This window comes from Hydra vulgaris, chromosome 05, assembly GCF_038396675.1.
Source record: "Hydra vulgaris chromosome 05, alternate assembly HydraT2T_AEP".
Taxonomy (NCBI): Eukaryota; Metazoa; Cnidaria; class Hydrozoa; order Anthoathecata; family Hydridae; genus Hydra; species Hydra vulgaris.
In genome coordinates, this window is record NC_088924.1 from 24,335,001 (window position 1) to 24,357,528 (window position 22,528).

General features: G+C 27.7%; 1 protein-coding gene across 1 annotated transcript in view; it reads right to left on the reverse strand.

Annotated features, from left to right (window-relative positions):
- LOC136080706 (uncharacterized) overlaps positions 1-22,528 on the reverse strand; it is a 172,441-nt gene that overhangs the window by 80,792 nt on the left and 69,121 nt on the right. Inside the window, exon 4 of the mRNA XM_065797696.1 lies at positions 8,298-8,435. Coding sequence (XP_065653768.1) covers positions 8,298-8,435 — 138 coding nt within the window. The remainder of the gene's footprint in view (positions 1-8,297; positions 8,436-22,528) is intronic.

Below are 22,528 nucleotides of genomic sequence, written 5' to 3' on the forward strand. Positions count from 1 at the left end.
TGTATAAATAAAATTGTATCAAATGTATAAATAAAAATTGTATCAAAATTTATTAGATTTCTTAATCGCATTTTTTTGTATGAAGATAGAGAAGCTGAAAAACTTATTTTTTGACAACTTTTAACAAATTGTTTAGAGAATAGAAAATGTGTGTTTAATTGCATATGAAGTGACCAAGTTTGTTAATTGTATGCCAACAAATAACTTATATTATAAATAAATATAACTTATTTATAGAAAAATTACTCAACAAGATTAACAGCTTACAAAAAAACAGCATTACTTCAAAACCATATATTTTGATGATGCAAATCGTTAAAATCAGCATCGGATGATAAAGAAAATCTATGTAAAGCCTACAGATTTTGGTAAATTTTTTTCAAAATATTTTATCTTTTTTTTTTTTTGCTCCTTCACTTAAACTTTTTTTTACACTTTTACTCTTTTTACAAAAATTAGTATTCCAGAAGAAGTATTAATTAAAAAGTGAATGTTTAAAAAACAGATGAAAATCTTTATATTTTATACATGTGTACTAAAAATTTACTTATAACTCTCATTTCACTTTCCCTTAAAAATCCACTTCTGCTTTGATTTTAAACGGATACAAGGAACGACTTCATTGATCTATACAAGCTTATACTTTTGATATTTTCTGAGGACAAGTGCAAGTTTTCGACTTAAAGATTAGTCCAACTTCACAGCTTCATAGCAAAGGTAGGACATTGTGTCAATTTAAAAATTGTTTTGATTTTTTCAAAACAATCTATATAATAACACTATAATGAATATATATATGCTACTTTAAGCTTTAGTTTTTAAATGATGCAATACCCACTCTAACAAACAATTGAAATAAGAAATCACAGAAATTGCAAGATTTATGGCAGTCTCCACATTAACTATCTTTCCGAAGCTGAAATATTCTCTTTAACTTAGGTACCATCTAAAAAAGTATGAAATATCTATATAAGTATAATATTTAAGAAACTGCTTTAAAAATATTTGCATTAATGAGTATTTTTTAATAACTAATATATTAACTTATAATGGTCATTCCTTTTAAAATACAAGACTTTTTAATCTACCCGACTTGAGGACTTTACAATCTAATTTAAAAATATCTTTAATAATATTTCTCTACCGATAGTAAAAGGAAAAGTTGATTGAAGAATAAAATTGTAAAACTTTTCCTTCCTTTTTGTGCATAGCATGCGACAATATATTGTTTAATTATTTAAATGGTAAATGTTTTAGTTGTTGCTAGCACCACCATAAAGATCTGGGCCATGTGCGCCGTTGCACAGTGCCTAATGTTCTGGACTAGAACCACGAGGTTCATGGTTCAATGCCGGCTAAGGCCTAATAAACGATGTTGGTAAAGAAAGAGGTGTAAACTTCCTAGTTAAATGGTGCTTAGTGATGAGTCTGTAAAGACTTAGAGAATCTTGATAATCCAAAAAAAAAAAAAAAAAAAAAGAAAGAAAACGACATTAATAAAAATATAAATTGGCACTGCTAAGTATTTAAAAAATGGTTTCCAAGCCAACACTGGATTTATGTAAGTACGCATATGGTTGTAAAATGGAATTAAATTAAATTCTGTAGTATTCATAATATTTTTAAGTTTCCTGATTATCTTATCCGCTTTTAGAGGTCTTTTTTCCTGTTTGTATGTATGAATTAAGGAAAAAAAAATTCTTCTGTTAAATTAAGCTGTGGCATGTAAACTGGCAGACACTTTTCAGCTATGCCATGAGAGGCTAGTGTATGCTTAACAGAAATACTCGAGTGGAATCTGCAAGTGTCATTAAAAAACACCGGCGCTTACACATCTGCATTCCTAATCGCTGGTGTCAATATAAAAATAATAAAAGCACAAAACGAATCTACATTCCAGCCTCCAGTTTTTATTTCTTAAGCCATCACTCCCATAGTTGAAATGGTACAAATCAAGTTTACATATCTATTTACAGACGACTGTAAAATTGCTGTTGCATCTTTTTGCAAATAACCATACCCGCTATTGATGTGCACATTAAATCCAGATTTTATCCCAATAAACAAGTTTTTTAGTTGAAATTCCGTTAGTTTTGGACGCAAATGCAAATTCATAGCGTGCATCAATAGCTCGTGTTGAGTTTCGTTCTTCTGGCACATGCACAACACGCTTTCTTGATAAATCCGAGCGTTTGAGTTTTCTTGAAATAGTAGACTGAAACATGTAGAGGCCGGCTGCAGAAAGATTTTCTTTTGTTGCTTCTTGGGTTCAAATATTTTTTCTCCCCAACTTAACGACAAGATTTAAAACTGCGCGCTCAGATAGATTAAGAGAAGTAGTAACGCTTTTTGCAGAAATATTTCTTTCATCTTATTGCTTAAGCCTTTTAATGTGTACTTTTGTAACATTCAATTCTAAGGCATAATTGAACTATTATCGAAATGTTTTGAAACATTGTTTAAGAAAAATATTTTGCTTAAAATTTTGCTTAAATATTTTGCTTAAAATTATGAAATTCAAATCTGTTTTTTAAATAGATTTATACCAGTTAAATGTATTTGCCTTATGCAATTATAAATTTTTTCAGCAATAGTTTCTTAACTTTTCAATGTTAAATAAAAATTGCAAAACTTATACCAAAAAAAAATAGTCAAGAATCTGCGAAAGCATATTTTAAATAAATATGAAAAAAATATCTACGCGCGCTAAAGGAAAAAAAATTCTGGGTTCAATATGAGATTTTCTGTTAAAAACCCAGACTAATCCCAGGTGTGACCCAGTTGTATCCCACTGACAAAATCACGATGAGAGTCATTTATCCAGATGGTTCCCAGCATATTTTCCATTTGAGTCCCAGCTGGTACCGAATTGTACTGGTTAACTGGGAAACTTCTTTTGACAGTTGCGTATTCTTTTTATGTTTGGGAATATTAAATGATTTTTAAATACTTGGCATATTTAAGTTTAAAAGGTGTTTCCTTTATACCAATGTATGATTTTTTTATTGAAGGGTTATCCGATGAGATAATTGCTTGGTACACAATGTTGTTAGTCAAGCATTTATTGAGCAAAGGGCAACTTTTGTTTTTTTAAGGCAGTCTCATTTATTTTAACTGATTTTCGGATTTTTGAATAGAATGTGCTAATTGAGTATATTTATTACTGATTTTATGTTCAGCATTCAACTGTAGCTGATTTTTACAGTGTTTTTATTAAAAACTTTATATAGTTTGTGGGTAATTCGAAAAATTTTGGCAATCAAGTTTAAAAAGTATTTTCCTATATTTGTTGTGACCTTTATTATAAATTGAGAGTTCAACCAGATTATTTTGCGTGTATGGTTTTTCTATTGTTGCTGCTTTAAATTAGGTTGGTAAGATACATTATGTTTGTAACCAGAGTGCTCAATTATAAATAGAGAAATATTTTTTAAACACTTCTACGATGCTAGAAATTTTAGACAATCTCATTTCAAAATTTTCGAGGTAGTTACTTAGTATACTAGAAGGGTGGTTAGATTAGGCATGTATGAAGTTTAAATTATTATCAGGTTTGCAGAATAGTTGTTATGACTGGTTGCAGATGTTAGGAGTTACATTGAGGGAGTTCGCACTTTTGAAGATACACTTTTTAGATATGCTAAGATCGTTAGATTTAAACAAGTACGTGATATGTTTTTCAATTTTCCGTACTTGCGGACCGCCAGCATTTTTAAAATTTGCCAATCAGTTATCATGGTATTAACTAAAGTCATATTTATTCTAAAAATTTGAAGTTTGTAAAAGAATGAGTTTCCAATCAAATTCACATATCCGTACCTTCTAACAAACCCATTGTAACGTCAAACAAACCGCTTGATTTTTTTGTCCAAACCTGGTTATTACTAAACAATATAGATTTCCTTGCATAAATAATAGCTGATATATTTCTGTGCTTATAGTGAGAAGTTTTCCGCAAAATTGAAAGAAATCGTTGATCTTAAAAACGAGAAATTTACAAAAGTGTTTCTCTTTTATATTTTTTAACCGATTGATAATATTTTGAGTGACTTTCCACTGATTTAGATGCAAAATACTTTTTAAATCTGAGTTTAATTTTGACAGAATGTATTTACAAGTTCCACCAACTTAATTTTTTGCAGGATTTGATAATCTAGTATAGTACTATAATTGTAGCGTTTGTTAACAAGTGGTTTTTATTGTTTTTGATAAATTCAACTGATTACAAGTTTTATCAACATATCTATAAATTAAGTCAGATTAGCGGAATAAAATACTTTTTATAAAAAATATATATACTTATATATTATATTTATAGATTGACCTTGTGCAAATTTAACATATTAAGTTAAATAGACAAAAGGTGCTAAAAGAATTCTTTTCTTATCCGTTTTTCATACAATTAATTCTGACCCCAGTTATAGATGCCTAAAGGTGTTTGCGCAACATTTGAAAATATAGGATAGAATTTAGGATTTGTTTAACTTTGTTTACATTCAGCAAAACTTATATAAATTCTAATATAATGTCTTTCTCAAATTATTTTTACATTTTATTTGTATTGCTTTTATTTTAAACCACTGTTTTGTAAAACAAAACAAAAACTTGAAAACTAATATATGTTTTAAATGATAATTCATGCACAGTATATCCAATATTCCATTGTTTTTCGTAGACAATAGCAATCAATTATTCACTTTCCATACAAGACAAATTTCCTTTGTAAGGTCAGCAATGTCTTTCTCACATTTATCTTTATCTTCATTGTTCCCTGTCTGATTACAGTCATCGTTTTTGCAGTAAACTTCTTTGTTAGCGTTAATCTGACTATTTTCATCATTTTCTGTTGTCGGTTTTACAAACATACCTTTTTTTTCAGGTTACTAAATCTACAACAAAACCAATTGTACATCCTTTTAAACATATGTAAACAAACACGCAAATCTGCTGTTTCTACCAAAGTTTTAATTTCATATTTGCAAATAAACCATTTAACAGTCAAAAAAACAATTTAATTTGCAAAAGTTTTTCGTATTTTGTTTCGTATTTTAATTTAGTTATGTTCTTAGCAACATCATGCCAAATACGGCTTGAAAATTTAAAACTTAAAAAATGTTAACATTGTGTTTGATCAAGACTAGATTGGATGAACACTTTCTTCTCTGGAAATGCCAACCCTTTAGAAGATGCATTTCATTTTCTTGCTATTCCAATACGTACACTTAAATATATTCATTAATGTATTCTTGCTATTTCTATGTGTACACTCAAATGCATTCATTATAAACTTTTTGGTATACTTAGTCTGGTCTAATAATGAGAGGATAACTAACTTTCCCATAGATTCGCTTTTATTATATACTTTCTTAGCGTGAATAATTTCATCTGGGAGTGGCTATTTATTTCACCAACGTTATTGCTGTTAAGAAAGTTTATATGTAGTTCCTCTTGTCCAGGAGCTACAGTATTTGCAAACGTTTTCTTTAATAAGTTTTTTACGCGAAAATACTTGAGTTTTAAGATATTTTAAGTAGTATCTTACAGATAATCGAACTTCCTTTTTTATCCATATTTTATTGGACTTGCATTGAGAACCTCAGTTACACTCTCACGGCTTCTAAGAGATTCGTCCAAAACCTTTTGTAAAGCAATAATTTCACCGGGGTCAAATTCTTTTTGTCGAGTAGCAGGTGCCACATATGTTTGCTCCTGTTGCGTTTGTGTTTCTGTACATAAATTGGTGTTCTCATCGACTCTAGATAAAGCAGTATCTTGTTTTAAATGAGTTAAGCACACTATTGCACCAACTTGTAATACTTCATTATATGGTTTTGACATTAATAAGACGGCGTATTGGTGAGGCCCAAAGCGGGAGTTGTTTTGACTTTTACATTTAGATGCTGAGGATGAAAGCATGTTTTTAGAGGATTAAATGCCACACCAAAGGTATACCGGTGAAAAGCACATATTTGCTCATCCTTTGCAAGAATTCTTTTACGACTTATTTGCAATAAGTCCATTCTTTTTCTAATCCATATTATTGTTGGATCGCATGACCTAAAAACAAGTTTTTAAACAATGTTGTTGTTAATGAAACAGAATATTGCAAGAGTGTGATTAATTTAGTGATTATTTAGTAAAAGAGTCGGGATTTAATGAAAAGTGCTTTTTTTTCAAATGGCTTTATCTTAAAATCTCACTTCAGAGTAATTATAATGTTTGTAATTATAAAAGTTTTATTATAGTTTGCGTAAATTTAAAGCAAACAGCTACCTTTAAGTTGATGAGGTGTTTCTTGACATCAACTCTTCCAGCTGATGAATGTAGCACATATTGTTTATAAATCTATGTTTTTTGAATGGTCCGCAATTTCCTTTTAAAAAGCAACAACAGTTTTTTCAAAATGTTTTGTTTTGTTCCATAATCAACTATAAACAATTTCTATTTATGCAACCTTTATTTCTCACTAACAATGACAAAATATCTATTCTATATATGCAAAAACAAAAATACCACATTTTGATGATAAAATAAATTTTTTTATGACAATCGCCCACTAAATTGTTTTTCCATAACCGTAGTATCAGAGATTTTTTGTTCCGTTCAATCATCATAGGTTATTTGTTTATGACGTAAAATAAATAATTCACTTTTGATCGTTTATTGTATTTTATTATTATTTATTTCAATTATTATGATTTCTATATCATAGTCAAAAAAAGCTAAAATTTTTCCTAGCAATATCTGCATTGTTTTCTGCAATGGTAAACGCAAGTTTTAGAAGATAGAAACTTTATCGTGATGCTGAGCGAAAATCGATATAAATCCCTCATCTGTTCGTCCCAGAAAATATTTCTTCGTACTTAATCATTTGTAACACTTTTTACCCTTACATGTAATCTTATATATAAAGATCACAATAGGTTCTTTTTTAATTATTTTACGGTCATGCTATATTGACAATATAACATAGTTATATTTTTACAAAACTTTGCGCCTCTGCCGTAATGAGTTATTTTGTAAGTATACTTTAACATTTTTTTTTCATTTTCAAGCCTAAATATATAAATAGGTCTTAGGTATCACATAACTTTATTTTCCATTTTAGACTCAATAACAACAATACTTACAAAATTTTCCAGAAAAATTGTGTGCAACGTGTCGCCGTTAGAAATAACTCTAAATAAAAATTGACAAAACTAAATGTTTTTGTACTTTTGAACAATGATAGTTAGCCAACCGCACGATGTCACGCAACTTTTTTATATGTTTTGGAGAGTGCGTTTTTATTACCTACACAAGTTATGTGCAACTTTTTGCTATTCCAAATAAACAGATTCAAACGTGGCTATAACCAAATTTTTAAAAAATTTTGAAAAAATCTCATTTTTTTAAATCTGGATTCCTAGTGAACAAAACATTTTTGAAAACTTTTTTTCGCTAACAGGTTTTTTCTTAATATTCTGATTAATATATAAAACATTTAAGCAATTTGAAAGATGTCACTTTCACTTACTGTGTGATTCTTACAAAAACTGACTCTTAATTTAAACTTTTGAAAACTTTTTATAGTTTTAATAACCTAAATAATACTTACTTTATTTGGTATTCTAACTATCGGAAAGTTAGCGTTAAATGTAAGATTAAACGAAAGTCATAATGATATTTCATTTAGATTGAAATGCCCTCATTAGATAAACTATTTTTATTTCTTAATTATGTATGAGCAAAAAAGTATTTTCATAATAGTTTAATGCTTTTAATTTAGTGTCATAATTTGTGCTAAGCGTTAGATATATCATAAAAATGCGTTTTTATGATATATCTAACGCTTTGCACGAAATTGTTCTAGTAAAATTGTTATAGTAAATTTATTTTTAGTATTTTTAATTGTATTGGGATTTATGGTGAATGAAAGTCTCTGAGCATAAGCTCTAATAAACCAATACTTCTATTTTGAGGTTAAATTTAGCGTGACGTTTATTATGAAAGAATCCTACTAAAAAAAATACGAAATAATACCTTATAACAATTTGAACAATTTGTTATCAGGGTTTTAAAATACTAATTTAGAGATTTTATTGGAGTAAACTATTTTCAAGTTATAAATAAAAATTGAAATAGATAGAAAATAATTTTTAAGTTTTGAAAGAGTGGATTATCTTTCTTTTTCATTATTTTGTTTTTGGTTCATTCAACATTTTAGTGATTTTTTAACTTTTTTATAGCTATATAATAAAAGTAGAAAAATTAAAAACAATGTTTCAAAGCAATATAAAAACATTTAGGTAAAATACCTTCATATAAATTGCATGGTTCAACCTCAATATTTTTTCCAATGCAATTTATCCATTGATTTTTGCTGCAATTGCGAGTTCGAGTTGTAATGCAGGATTTATCACACTCTGACCACTCACTCCAATTTGACCATACAACTAAATAAAGTAACTATAATAAAAAGAGTACATTAAGTGCTATTAAATGCTAAGTTGTTTTTTTATTTCATGCAAACATTTGCAAAAAAAATGCGTTATGTTAGTTTTTAGAAAACAACAGTTTTTAAAAAAGTCTTAAGATACTAGAGGTTGTTAGTCGTAAGAATTCATGCAATTACGGAAAATTAAATTTTGTTTGGAAGGAGATTGAGAATCAGAAGTTTATTTTTTTGTACTGAATTTCACGAAACAAATTATTTCGTTGTTCATTTTGCAATTGACACACAGTGAAGTATTTAAGATCAAAAGTTGATCAAAATTATTTTATGGCTTTTATCAATAAGATAAACAATAAAAAGCAGTTTGAAACAATAATATAAAAACACAAAAACACTTTTGCATATAAACCACAAAAAACACTTTTGCATAAAACCATACAAAAAGCTCAAAAAGAAAAAAATAATAAATAAAAACTAAACGTTATTATAAAGTGTTCCACTTCAGTCATAACAATAAATGCCTACAGAGTAAAAATGTTTAGAAAAAGTAATGCAGATACAAACAATTTAAGCAAAAGGGAATATACAATTAAACATACTATAAATAAAGAAATATACTTAAAAAAAAAAAATTGAAAATAAACATTAATCAGATTCATTTTTGCTAAATGCCTCCCCTTTATATTGTAGTATTTCGTTCAATGTTTCTGGTAGCAAGAACTCTAATGCCTCACTGGAAATTGAATTTCTTTTATTTTGAGTCTCTTTCTGGCACTGCTCATTAAAGGATCGGAACTTAACACAAGTCTGTTTTGGATATCCCTATTACAAATTTCTCTTGAAAATTTCCTCGAAAAATTCTGTCTATATTCAAGGAAGTGCTTGTTTAAAGCCTGAGCCGCCTCTTCCTATAATTGTCCAATAAGCAATATAGCTTGTTCAATTAATTTGGCAACATGTCTTAATATCTTGTGCATTGTAGGAGTCATTAGGTACCATCCATAAATTTAACCATAAAGTTTTGCTGAGTGTTGTTCAAACTTTTCAAATATTTTGATATCTATTTTCTATCTACTTGACAAGGCTTCCAAAATGATTCTACAATTTTTAATAAGTCCTATATTAACTCCTGTAATGCAGAATGAGGTTTAAGGATCTGAGAAAAATCTTTTTGATGTAATCCCGAAACCTGCACTTGTAATATCCACCAGCAGCCCCTTTTTTTAATACCGATAAACCAAATTTAAGGGCATCAACCAATGTAAATGCCAAGGTATGCTTTATATGTATAATATCACCAAAAAACTTTGCTACTTCAGTTTTTCTTAAGTTTTTTATTTGATCTTTTACATAGCAGATTTCTTCATTTATTATATTTTTGGTTTCATGGATAAAACGAATTCGTATTTGGCAACAATATCTTATTAAGGGCACTGGGTTTTTTCCAAATAATTTTCTGCCTATCAATATGGCATTTAAGCCGTAAAGGCACAAATGAACTTTAAAAAACGTTAAAGTCTTTATCTGAACTGTTTTGGAGCTTTTGTTTAAATGTGTGCTGTTGTGAGCCATCGCAACCCCATTTTGATAATATCTCTAAATTGCTTCTTTCTTCTTCGTTTAAGGTTTCCAAAACTTCATTTAAATATTCACACAAGTGTCTAAATGTGTGGTCTAAAATATCTTGTAGTTTAATTTTACAACATGTTTCTCAAACTGTCATTGACACTTGAGGCGGATAACATTGTTTTTTTGATTCTTTTAAAAGCAAATAACATGGATAAATATTTTTGTTGGCTGCATGAATTACTTCATATTGTTTCCTTGTCATATACTTCCACAAAAATTGATAATGCTTCCAATAGTGTGTGTTTTTTTATAACATATATCTGAATGGAATTAAAAGTTTTCTCTATTTTTTTTTTGCTTTTTCCGGTGAACAGCTAATATTTTTCATTACTCTAGATGCGTCAAAATGTCCTGCCTTACGCTGACCCTTTGGGCAGCATATGTTTGTATTATATGTTAGTTATATTTAGTCTCTCAAAGCTTTTGTCCTACGTCTCTTGCTTGGCAAACTCAACACCTCAAAATCTTGTGATGGTCAACCAGGCCTTTTTATTATATAGGTGGGTAAACTTAAAATAAGATTGAGCCATAGTTGATTTTTCCTTCAAAAAACGTTCTTCTATGTTTTTAGCAGCTATCTATTTTTGTTTAAAATGAAACTTGAAAGTAGTTAAGGCGTTTTTTAGTAAACTTTGTTCATTTTCAGTACATTTTGTAAAAATTTAAGATGATCTTTTGAAAACACAAAGTTATCACCATTTTTTTTCTTTGGGCATTGTTTCACAACATTGTAGAGTACGTTTTGCGTTATGTCTTTCATCATTGGTTTTTGTCTTTCATCAAAAAAAAAGCTATATGTTTTTATTAAAAAAACAATGTTTTTGTCGTATTATTTAAATAGAAAATTTATGTGGAACTTTTTGTTTCAAAATTGTTAACTAGAATATCTAATGTTTAAGTTACATAAAAAATCTTAGTTTAATTCGGCTCGATTCATATACGAAAAAAATTTTAAATACAGTATTTACAAAAAAAACCTAACATTTTTAGTTGCGAATATATATTAACAAAAATCTCACTAAAGTGAAGAAACTATACATTTATTTTGTATGTACATACCTTGTTTTTCTACGCTTGTCGTGATTTTTTAAAGGTTTTACAGTATACATGCATAAGTATTACGTTTAAAAGTTGTATTTAAAACTATAGGCGTTAAAAACAAATACAAAGAGCTTACGCAAAGTCCGAGTTTTAACTACTGTTATACCTGGAAGGGGGAGTGGGCAACACTAAAATTATTTTTTAGTTATGTTAATAAAGTTTTCATGTTATATAGTTAATAGTATACTTTTACAAACTTCTTGTAATCGACTTTTGATTGACTTTTACCTCGAAATACTCCACAGTACGACATTTTGAAGTCATTATAGAAAGCTCGTTGACTAAAAAGGTATGATTGTAAAAACTAAATATTTTATAGACCAAAATGGTTATAAAGCAACTTTATTTTCAGTAAAGGAACGTATTAGCATTTGAACGTTTTGAAAATTTTTTTGAAATAATGATAAAAAAACCATATTTCTTTTAAAACGAGACTGTTTTGTACCGGAACTTGCAAAATAGTTTTTAGCCAAAAAAAGCTTACGAAACGCGGCATGATAAATATATTTAAATACGTTTTAAGAATAAATACGTAAAATTAAATATGCAACTAAAATATTTAATGTTATACGATTATATTAAAGTTTAATTGCAAACATTTATAAATAAATCAAGACTTATAAAAAAAACTTTTTAAATGTCATTTAATGAAGATGAATTATATAATGAAGATAACTAACGTTAACATATATAACTTCCGCTTCTAACGCGATTAGACGCGTTTTTGAGGAGGAGAAAAAATTTATAAATTTTTAATATTATGGTATTAAAAGCTGACTTTGAGGCTCTAGAAAAAAGAGTATCAGGTTTAGAAAAAGCAATCAAAGCTAAAGACGACCAGTTAACTGAAAAAAACCAAAAAATAGAAGAATTAATAAAAAAGTTAGAAGATAAAAATTGTAATGATGAAAAAGGTAACGAGGAACTTTGGACTGATGTTGTAAAAGGTAAACAGAAGAAAAAATCAAAAAAAATCAACTCAACCTGATTAATGCAGTAGCCAAAGAATCAAAAGAACGAAAAATGCGAGAAAAGAATGTAATTGTTTTTGGTTTAGCAGCATCTACGAATAAAAATAAAGATAATGCATTTGACGAGGATAAAAAAAATGTGATAACTATTTTTAACAAAATTGATACAAATGTTAATATAGAACACATTATCAAGTTAAAAACAAGGAACGAAAATCAACCACCTTTTATCGTTGTCTTAAAAGATAAACATGAAAGAAATAAAGTTTTAATGTCTTCAAAGGACGATGACTCGTTCTCGAAAGTATTCAGAAATCTTGATCTTTCAGAAGCAGAAAGACATAAAGCAAAACTCTTAAGAGAAGAATGTCACCGAATGAACACTGAAAGAAAACAAAGAAATGAAAATAATTATTAATTCACTATCAGATATGATCGAGTAGTGAAAATCACTGTATAGCAATTACCAAAAAACTATAAGATTAACAAAATAGAATATCGTAAATCAACGCGCAGGAACAAAAAAATCATCGATTAAATAATTAAAAAAATAAAATACGAGTCAAAATCAATTGAGTCAATAAACATATTATCTGAAAATACAAAAAAACTAACAATTAATAATAACGACGTAAGAGAAAATTTTTTATCATGTTGGTAGACAAATGCTACATCATTAAATTGTAAATACAATGAATTTATTGCTTAAATAGTCACATTTTTCCCACAGATACTTTTTATTAGTGAAACATGGTTTAATGAAAAGTCATTAAGTAATGTTCCTGGTTATAATATATTTCGCAAAGATCGAATAGGTAAACGAGGAGGGGGAGTATATATCAAAGAAAATATTAAATCTGTTACAGTTTCTGATAAAATGTTAAATGATGACAACTTAGAGCAAGTTTGGACATCACTGCATATTGGCAATGAAAAGATACTTTGCGGATGCATTTATAGACCAGGCACAGTTGACTATGAATCTAATCTAAAAATAATAAATTCAATTAAACGAAGTTACAATCAATTGATAAAAAGTAAGTATTGTGGCCTATTGATATGTGGAGATTTTAACTACTTTTCGATTAAATGGAATAAAGAAAACATCGGTGAATTTATAAATAATTCAGATATTTCTGCTGAAGAGTTCTTAAAATGTTTAAATGATTGTTTTAAAAAACAAAACGTAATTGAACCAACTTTTCAAATTAATGAATTTAAATCCACTAATGTTCTTGACCTAATATTAGTAGAGCCAAACAAAAGAATAAATGATTTAAATCATTTTGATAATTTGGGTGCACTTAGTCACGGTCATCAGATCCTAAGTTGTTGTATTGCTTTAGAAATATAACTCTGTACAAAGTCGGCTTTTCCGATATGCTAAATAGCTACGACTGGCATCTTGAATTCAAAAATTTAGATGCTAATGTTTCATACAACAAATTTGTCGATATTTACAATAAAGGTCTTATATATTTCATTCCAGCAATTACAAAGGGAGTTGTTAAAACAAAAGCGCCTTAGATGAACTCTTACTTAAAAAAGTTAATTAGAAAGAAAAGAAACCTCTGGAGAAAATGTTTACATAATCGTTTTTTAAACAAAGGAAATGTATTAGAATACAAATCAATTAGAAATAAAGTAAAAAAAGAAGTTAAGAACCAAATTAAATTATATGAAACAAACATCGCCTTAAACGTTAAAAATAACTTAAAAGCAATTTATGCGTATATAAACAAAAAATCAACAGTTAAAGAAGGAATTAACGCATTAAATGTAAACGGCAATCTTGAAACAAATTATTTATCAATAGCGTATTCATTAAATAACTATTTTAGCTCTGTTTTCACCAATGAAATCAGTGACATCATGCCATTCTTAAAAAATAGGACAAACATTATTTGTGATGACCCTACATTTTCATCGGACACAGTTTATATAATCCTGAAGTCACTAAATCCAAATAAATGTACAGGAGTAGATGGAGTTCACCCATATACTTTAAAGTGTTGCGCAGATGCGTTCTCACTTCCTTTATCACTTATTTTTAATTAATCGTATGACACTGGAATAATTACATCGATCTGGTTAAATGCTAATATAACACCATTATTTAAAAGTGGAGATAAATCGGAACCATCAAGTTATCCACCAGTATCACTAACTTCAATAAGTTCCATTACTTTACTTTTTATGTAAAGTAATGGAACGTATCTTACATTTATGTTGACCAGTATCACTTACTTCAGTATTGACCAGTATTACTTACTTCAGTATGACCAGTATCACTTACTTCAGTATGACAGGTATCACTTAAGTAAGTTCCATTACTTTACTTTGTAAGTAAAGTAATGGAAGGTAGCTACATTTATGTCGCACTTAGAAAATGACAATATATATGTATATATCTCAATATATATGTATATATATATACATATATATATATATATATATATATAAATATATATATATATATTTATATATATATATATATATATATATATATATATATATATAAACATATATATATATATAAGTATAAATATATATATATATATATAAATATATATATATATATATATATATATACATATATATATACACATATATATATATATATATATATAAATATATATATATATATATATATATATATATATATATATATATATATATATATATATATATATATATGTATTTGTGTGTGTGTGTGTGTGTGTGTGTGTGTGTGTGTGTGTGTGTGTGTGTGTGTGTGTGTGTGTATGTGTATGTATAAATTATTCGAGAATAATTTAACAACAATTTTTTGTTTAAATAGAAAATAATATCATTTATATGCCAAAGTTATTTAAGTATAATATTTGTTTAAATATTTGTAAGTGAGGGTCTGCCAAATGCTTTATTAAGTCAATTAATTCCTTCTGCAGGTAGTTCTTTGTTGGAAATAAAAAGAGATGCAACTTGTTTGGCCGCTTTTGCATGTTTTGCTACTAAAGATTGATTGTTTTCCCTAAAATTTATTTGAGATTATTGGTAGAGCAAACTTTTACATAAAGGGCATAGGCATGTGCTGTTATGTACAATTAGTTATTTTGCCATGGTGGTTTGCTCTTTAAAAGAATGTTTTTCATGCAGTTTTAAACGACCATTTTGGCAGATTAAATATTATTACATCCCGTCTTTTGTTTGATGCCTACCTTGTATCAAACTGAAATTAAACAAAGAATGGGGTATTATTTTGTTTCCCTTTTGTTTCCTGCCCAAGTTTGTTCTACTCGATATGCAGAATCCTTATGTTACACGAGAATCACTGATATTGATCTTTGTCTTGTACCGTTGACGTATTCGATCTGATTGAAAAGCAGTAAGCTGTAAGGTTAAACACTTTTTGAAACAGAGCAAGCACATTTATTTTCGATTTTATTGATGAACTATTGCTTATTTACTAAATCTAACTTTATGCATTATATATACACACATACTTATATAAATATAAAGTTAAAAATGTAACTTTATATTTATATAAGTGTGTGTGTATATGCACACACACACACACACACACACCCACACACACATACATATATGTATATATATATATATTTATATATATATATATATATATATATATATATATATATATATATATGCACACATACATATATATATATATATATATATATATATATATATATATATATATATATATATATATATAAAGTTTGATTATTTGAAAAAATACAACTTTGCGATGGAACTTAAAGTTTCATGCCCTTCGGCAAACATTAGCCATGTTTTATTCTTTAAATTAAGAAAAAACCGTTAAAAAATATAAAATACAGAAATTGACAGAAAAAACATCACAAATCCTTAATAAAAATACCTGCCCTTTGTCAAACAAATGCTTAACAAAAAACATTATATACCAAGCCAATATAAGTTCCAATAATCCTACGAACACTCCTGTCAACAAATCCTACATCAGGCATAAATGAAACACCATTCAAAATTAGATATGCCAACCATATAAAATCATTTAACATTCTAAAGTACAAAAACGACACCGAGTTGTCAAAAGAATTTCGGAAATTAAAAGATGCTAACTTAAACCCAGTTGTTAAATGGAAAATAATTAGACAATGCAATGCTTATAACACAACCACGAAGTCCTGCAAACTATGCACAAACAAAAAATATGAAATTCTATTTTCCAAAAATAAAAATCTACTAAACAAAAAAAGTGAAATGCTATCCAAGTGCAGGCATCGAAACAAATTTCTTCTCGCCCTATTCGTCACGGGTGATTGATCAGTTTTCTAATTAATTAAATATTGTTTGTATGTTTGTTTTGACGTCAGATCTCGTTCCATTACTTTGTTATGTTTTTTCTGTCAATTTCTGTATTTTGTATTTTTATAACGGTTTTTTCTTAATTTAAAGAATAAAATATGGCTGATGATTGCCGAAGGGCATGAAACTTTAAGTTCCATCAAAAAGTTGTATTTTTTCAAATAATCAAACTTTTTATATATTAATACTGATCTATTTTGTAAACAATTTACTTAATATTGATCACTCTCCATCGAACAGGAGACTTTGTATCATAACTTGGTACAATAAAATAACATTATATATATATATATATATATATGTATACATATATGTATATATATATATATATATATATATATATATATATATATATATATATATATATATATATATATATTATATATATATATATATATATATATATATATATATATATATATATATATATATACTTTTTATATATTTTTATATATTTTTATATGCATTTATATATTTAATACCAGCATAATAAACATGCATATTATTGTCAATAAAATGTTTTTAAATGAATTTTCTATATCAAGAATTGTATTATAACGTTCTCACTGCGTTGCAACAATCTCAATAAGAAGTATTGTTACTTACGAATTATCACAGATGTAAAAAAGCGCCATGTTTCACTTATAGCTTACGAGCACTGGTCCATTATGGAGACCTTTGATTCAGATAAATGCATTTTTATGTGGATTATATAGAAATATAGATCATAAAGCAAATCTTTTCAAAATAGTTAATGTAGCTAATAACTATGCAATAACAATTAATTTATTAACAAAATCGTTTGATGAGATAAACTCTATTTAAGCTAAACTTTTTTAAAAATAATGTTGTTAATTAAAGTTGTATTATGCTTTAATGCCTGACTTGAGCATAAGTCAATTAAATTTTTGAAATTTTCGGTTATGGTACACATTGGCAATATCATCATCGCAGCAAAAAACCAACCAACAAAGCTTATATCGAAATATATTACAAAATTAACGAAAGGTGAGTGGAAAATCAGATATAACAACGACAAATCATCATTCAATAATATTAAACACAAAAAGTCTACAGCCCGATCAAACTACGTGTTGGATTAAAAAAAACAATTTTAATGAAACCTCTATGCTAACATGGTCTTTTTTCAAGCCTGTACCCCCCAAGTCAAATATTTCCAAAAGATGTCCACTATGTCTGTATGAAAAATTTGCTATTATATCATATCCAAAACCTGAAGAATTGTTGAATAAAAGAACCAAAATTATATCAAAGTGCTGCCACAAAATAAACACTTATAAGTAAATTACAAAGCTCGCTGCAAACCTGACCAATAACTAAAAATACCTACATTAATCTACTTCATATATCTTTAGACTAACTAATAAATTATTCACATACACATACAGCTTTTGTAATATATTTCATAATATTATAAATATTTTCTTATCAATTTTAATTCTTATTTTTAATACACAAATAATACACATTATCACATATAAAATATTTGAAACAATATTAAACATAAAACTACTTCACAACTATTAGCCAACTAAAAACAAATTAATAATATTATTAGCATAACTACTAATTAATTTCCGTTCCTTAACGATCCAAAACACAAATTAAAATCGTAGAGGCCACGAGACAAATCGTAGCAAAATCAAACTGTTATTACTTGCTTGAAGTTTGTTTGGCGATTAGTTTTTTATTATGTCTTATGCTAGTGTTACAAGTTAAGTAGAGGTGTAGAGTAGAGGTTGAAATTAATAAATGCGGAAAACCCGTTGTTTTCAAGCGAAGAGAAGAACAAGGATTTTTAATAACTATTAAGTGCGATCCTACAGTCACTGACGCTGAACTTTCCGATAAACTTGCTCCTTACACAGATATAATTTACTCAATCAAACATACAACTTACGACTTTGACTGAGCTATCGAGGATGTTTGGAGACTATTTAGAGTTAAGCTCAACACAATGGCAAAATATTTACCACATAATATCAAAATCAATGGAATGAAAATTAACCTAAACTTTACTGGAAAGGAATTTTATAGTAATAGCTACCAAAGCAAACATATACCAAGAAATGCATGTGTTCTACCAACTAACAACCATGAAATAAAAAATATAACCACATTCGAGACTCCAATTGATTTCACGTTCGGTCAGGGTCTTATTAATATGAAAAGACAAAGCACCCGAATTTCTTTTCACTCCACCGTCACAGAAGACAACACCATTTTGACAACACCAAGAGGAGAGGTAAAAAACTCAATTTATTCCTTAAATAAAAATAACTCTACTATTACTTTAGAACACCAAATTAACTTGAGTTTACCCGAAGAAGTGAAAAATAGAATAAAATATATACAACACGAAAATGAAAGCGCCTTTGACGATGCAAGACGCTCAAAAAAGAAAAACTGAAAAGTGTTCATCCAATCGAAAATCTTATTATAGTTGAAGATCCGTACATGGAATATAAATCAAAAAAGAGTCTGAGAAAGGAGAAGGAAAAAAACGTTTTAATTGAGAAAAAGGAGTTTGAAAACGGAAAAATACCGAGCGAAGATAATTTTGACAACAACTACGAGAACGATATGGCGATGGAGCAAGCGAACGATCAAAAAAGAACACACCCGCAAACTCCAGTTAAACAGAAACAAATGGAAAAAATACGTGAAAGGCGAAACGGTATTCGTAAACCAAAATGCCAAAAATAATCGTTCAAACAAGGATGTGTAAAATTTTTACTTAAAAGTTTAAATATAAATTTAAATGCTTGCTTGAAACGAAAAGTTATTAATAATTAATCAAAACGATCAAAACAAATATAATGACGAATTAAGACATATTTTTAAAAAAGTAGATTTAAACCTAGTCGCTGATATACATAACTTTTTTTAATATTTATTTTCGTTTTTAATTTGATTTTCTCTCAGTGATTTTACTTACATAAATAATTTTATTTACTATAAATAAGCCAGAAATTTTCTTTGTAAAACAGGTCTTATTTATTTACTTTTTAATCAAAAAAACTTTTATAATCAAAAAGTATGAGCCATGAAATTAAAACTTATTAATGACAGTAAGTTTTAAAATAATCGCTAACAAACGGATTTATCTTATATAGTTCCAAAAAAACTTTATTTTTTGTTGTTATTTTACTTTTTACATTTTACGTTACCTTTTGCTTTTACTTTTTATATTTTATGTTTTATATTTTACGTTACCTTGTTAACTTATGAGGGCGTCAGTAAGGCAAATAGCCAGATACGTAATAAAATACAATGCATTTTGCCTGATGATATATATTTCTATATGTATATAGATATATATACTTATATATAAATATATATATATATATATATATATATATATATATATATATATATATATATATATACAAATATATATATATATATATATATATATATATATATATATATATATATATATATATATATATAAACTTTTTTAAAGTAATCACTAAAAAGTTACACTATGTCTGTTGAAACATTTTTTGACTTTATAAGTCCGATTAAGTTTTGGGTTTTATTTGAAAGCATCTAAATAAAACAAAAAATTTAAGAACTTCAACTTTATTACAGACACATGCTAAGGAGTATATAATAAGCACATGGCAAAATCTTTATGCTAACGCCAAGGTAGCAGCATGGATTTTTGCCTACTGCACTTTATTAGTTTGTTTACGAAAAGATCTTTTTAAAAAGAAAACTTTTTAAATAAATATATTAATTGTTATTTAAAAGAAACATTTTTATACTTCGTTTTTATTTTTTGTCTTTCTAATCTATATTTCTGAATTAAATAATCATACACTGTATGATTGTATTATATCTATGCATGGTATGTACAGAGTTCTGTATTACAGAACTGTAGCTAGTGAACGGAAACTTTCAGCTTCGGCCGAAATTTCGGCCGAAGTTTTGGCCGAAACCGAAACCGAAATTTCTGCTTCAACAGTTTTTTTACTTTTCCTGTTTCGGCCGAAATTTCGGTTCAAACCGCAACCGAAATGAACCGAAACTTTTAAAAGATTTTTTTAAGTTTTAATATAGAGTGGGATCATGACAGTTTCCTAATTGTAATCGTTTGTTAGTAAATCAATTTTTAATTATAACAATTGTAAAAGTTTTAATTGAAATCACGTTACATAATAGTTTTAAGTTACTATTCTCAAATCATTCACAAAATAAATTAACATTTAAGTAAAACAAGCCAAACCAATAGTTTCATCAAAAGATTGTCAGTGCTAAATTTTACAATGGAAAATAATCGATAAAAAACTGGTTTATGGAATCATTTTACCGTGACAGTTAGTGATTTCAAATACGGAACTTGCAATTTGAAAATATCTCGTGGATCGCACAATCCAAAACTCCAATCACTTAGCGGACTTCATCACATTTAAGAAGTGGTTTACTCTAAAAAATCTCTTAACTGAAAAAGCAATACAACTACCGGCAGTCCTATAAATCTCAAAAATTGATTCAAAATTCAAAGAAGATCTGAAGTTTCTTGTGCGACCGTGGCGCAGTGGTTAGAGCGCTTGCCTTATAAGCAGGAGATCCAGGCTCAAAACGAGCTTTGGATATATTTTTGCGTCACGGTAATGAAGGAGGCGTGAACTTCCTGGTTAAATGCACTTCCGCGGTGCTCTGTGACAAGACCTATAGGTCTTCTTGGGGCACCTTAATAACAAAAAAAAAAAAGTTTCCTAGATTTATATTAGAAAACAACATTAAAAGCAAAGTTTGGTTTGGCGAAAGTAGCAAAGAGATTCCTTAGACCTCCACCAACATCTGCCGAAGTTAAAAGGTTGTTTTTAACTGCTTGAGAAATTCAAACGAAAGAAACAGACTTTTGTCAGAAAACATGAAAAAGTATGTGTTTCGCAGAGAAAAGTTCATCTTATAATATTTTTGAATAATTAGTTGTAAATTTCTTAATAAGAAAGACAGTACAAGGTACTTAGTGACATAACTTATTTTGGAGTTGATGTATAGCTTAAAAACTAGGAGAATAAAACCTCCAGTTTGGTTGCGAAAAAAAAGATCGCTATTTATTAAAATGTTTCAATAAATTTACTCGGTTTTAATATTTGGTTACGTTTGCAAAAATTTAAGAAATTAAAGTAATGAGAAAATATGTAACCCATAAGAGTGGAAGAGGCATAAGCTTAAAATTTAAATAAACGAAATTATATGTTAAGTCAATACAAACTCTTTTTAGTATATCGTATTGTAATGTGTTTTAATTTTTAAAAATAATCACCGACTGCAATTTACTAAGTAAACAAAATCATCGTCTGTTGGCATTGCAACGTTTAGATGCGGTGACAAAAACAGCAAAAAAAAATAGTTAGCGGAACTTGCTAACGGAGAAGTTTTAACTTAAAAAAATATTGGAGCGGTTTAAAAACGGAACTAAAACGGGAGGATCAGAATACCATTTACTTTTCTTCGTTTTATAACCAATCGTTTAGAGTTTTTTCTTAATGGACGCTCAAATTCTCCGTTAGTTTAAACGACAGATATAAATACAGCTGCAGAACGGTATTTTGGAAGGAAGGAAGTATATTTAACTTTCTTCTTTATTTTCTTTGTTGATAAGATATTTAAATTTAATTATCATAATTAAATTTAATAAATATTAAAAATGATATTTATCAAATTTAATTATCATTTTTAAGTTAGTTTTGCGTTGTTTTTTTAATTACTAATCGAAACGATATTTTTATTTACGTTAAAGTAATGTTTGCCTTGCGCGAATAAAGTCGTGAATAATTAAAAATACAAATAAACCGATAAGACAGTAATATAACAAAATTATTGCAATAATAATAAAAAGTTTTTTTTCATATTTTTTTATACACTACTTTTTATCGAAATTTGTTTTGCCAAACTTTTTAAACGATTTCTATAATTTACGTAAATGTTGAGTTGTTAGTTCAAGTTACTTTTTTAATAGTTCCTTTTATTGACGCTGAACTCATGTTTGTTTTGCGGGACGATA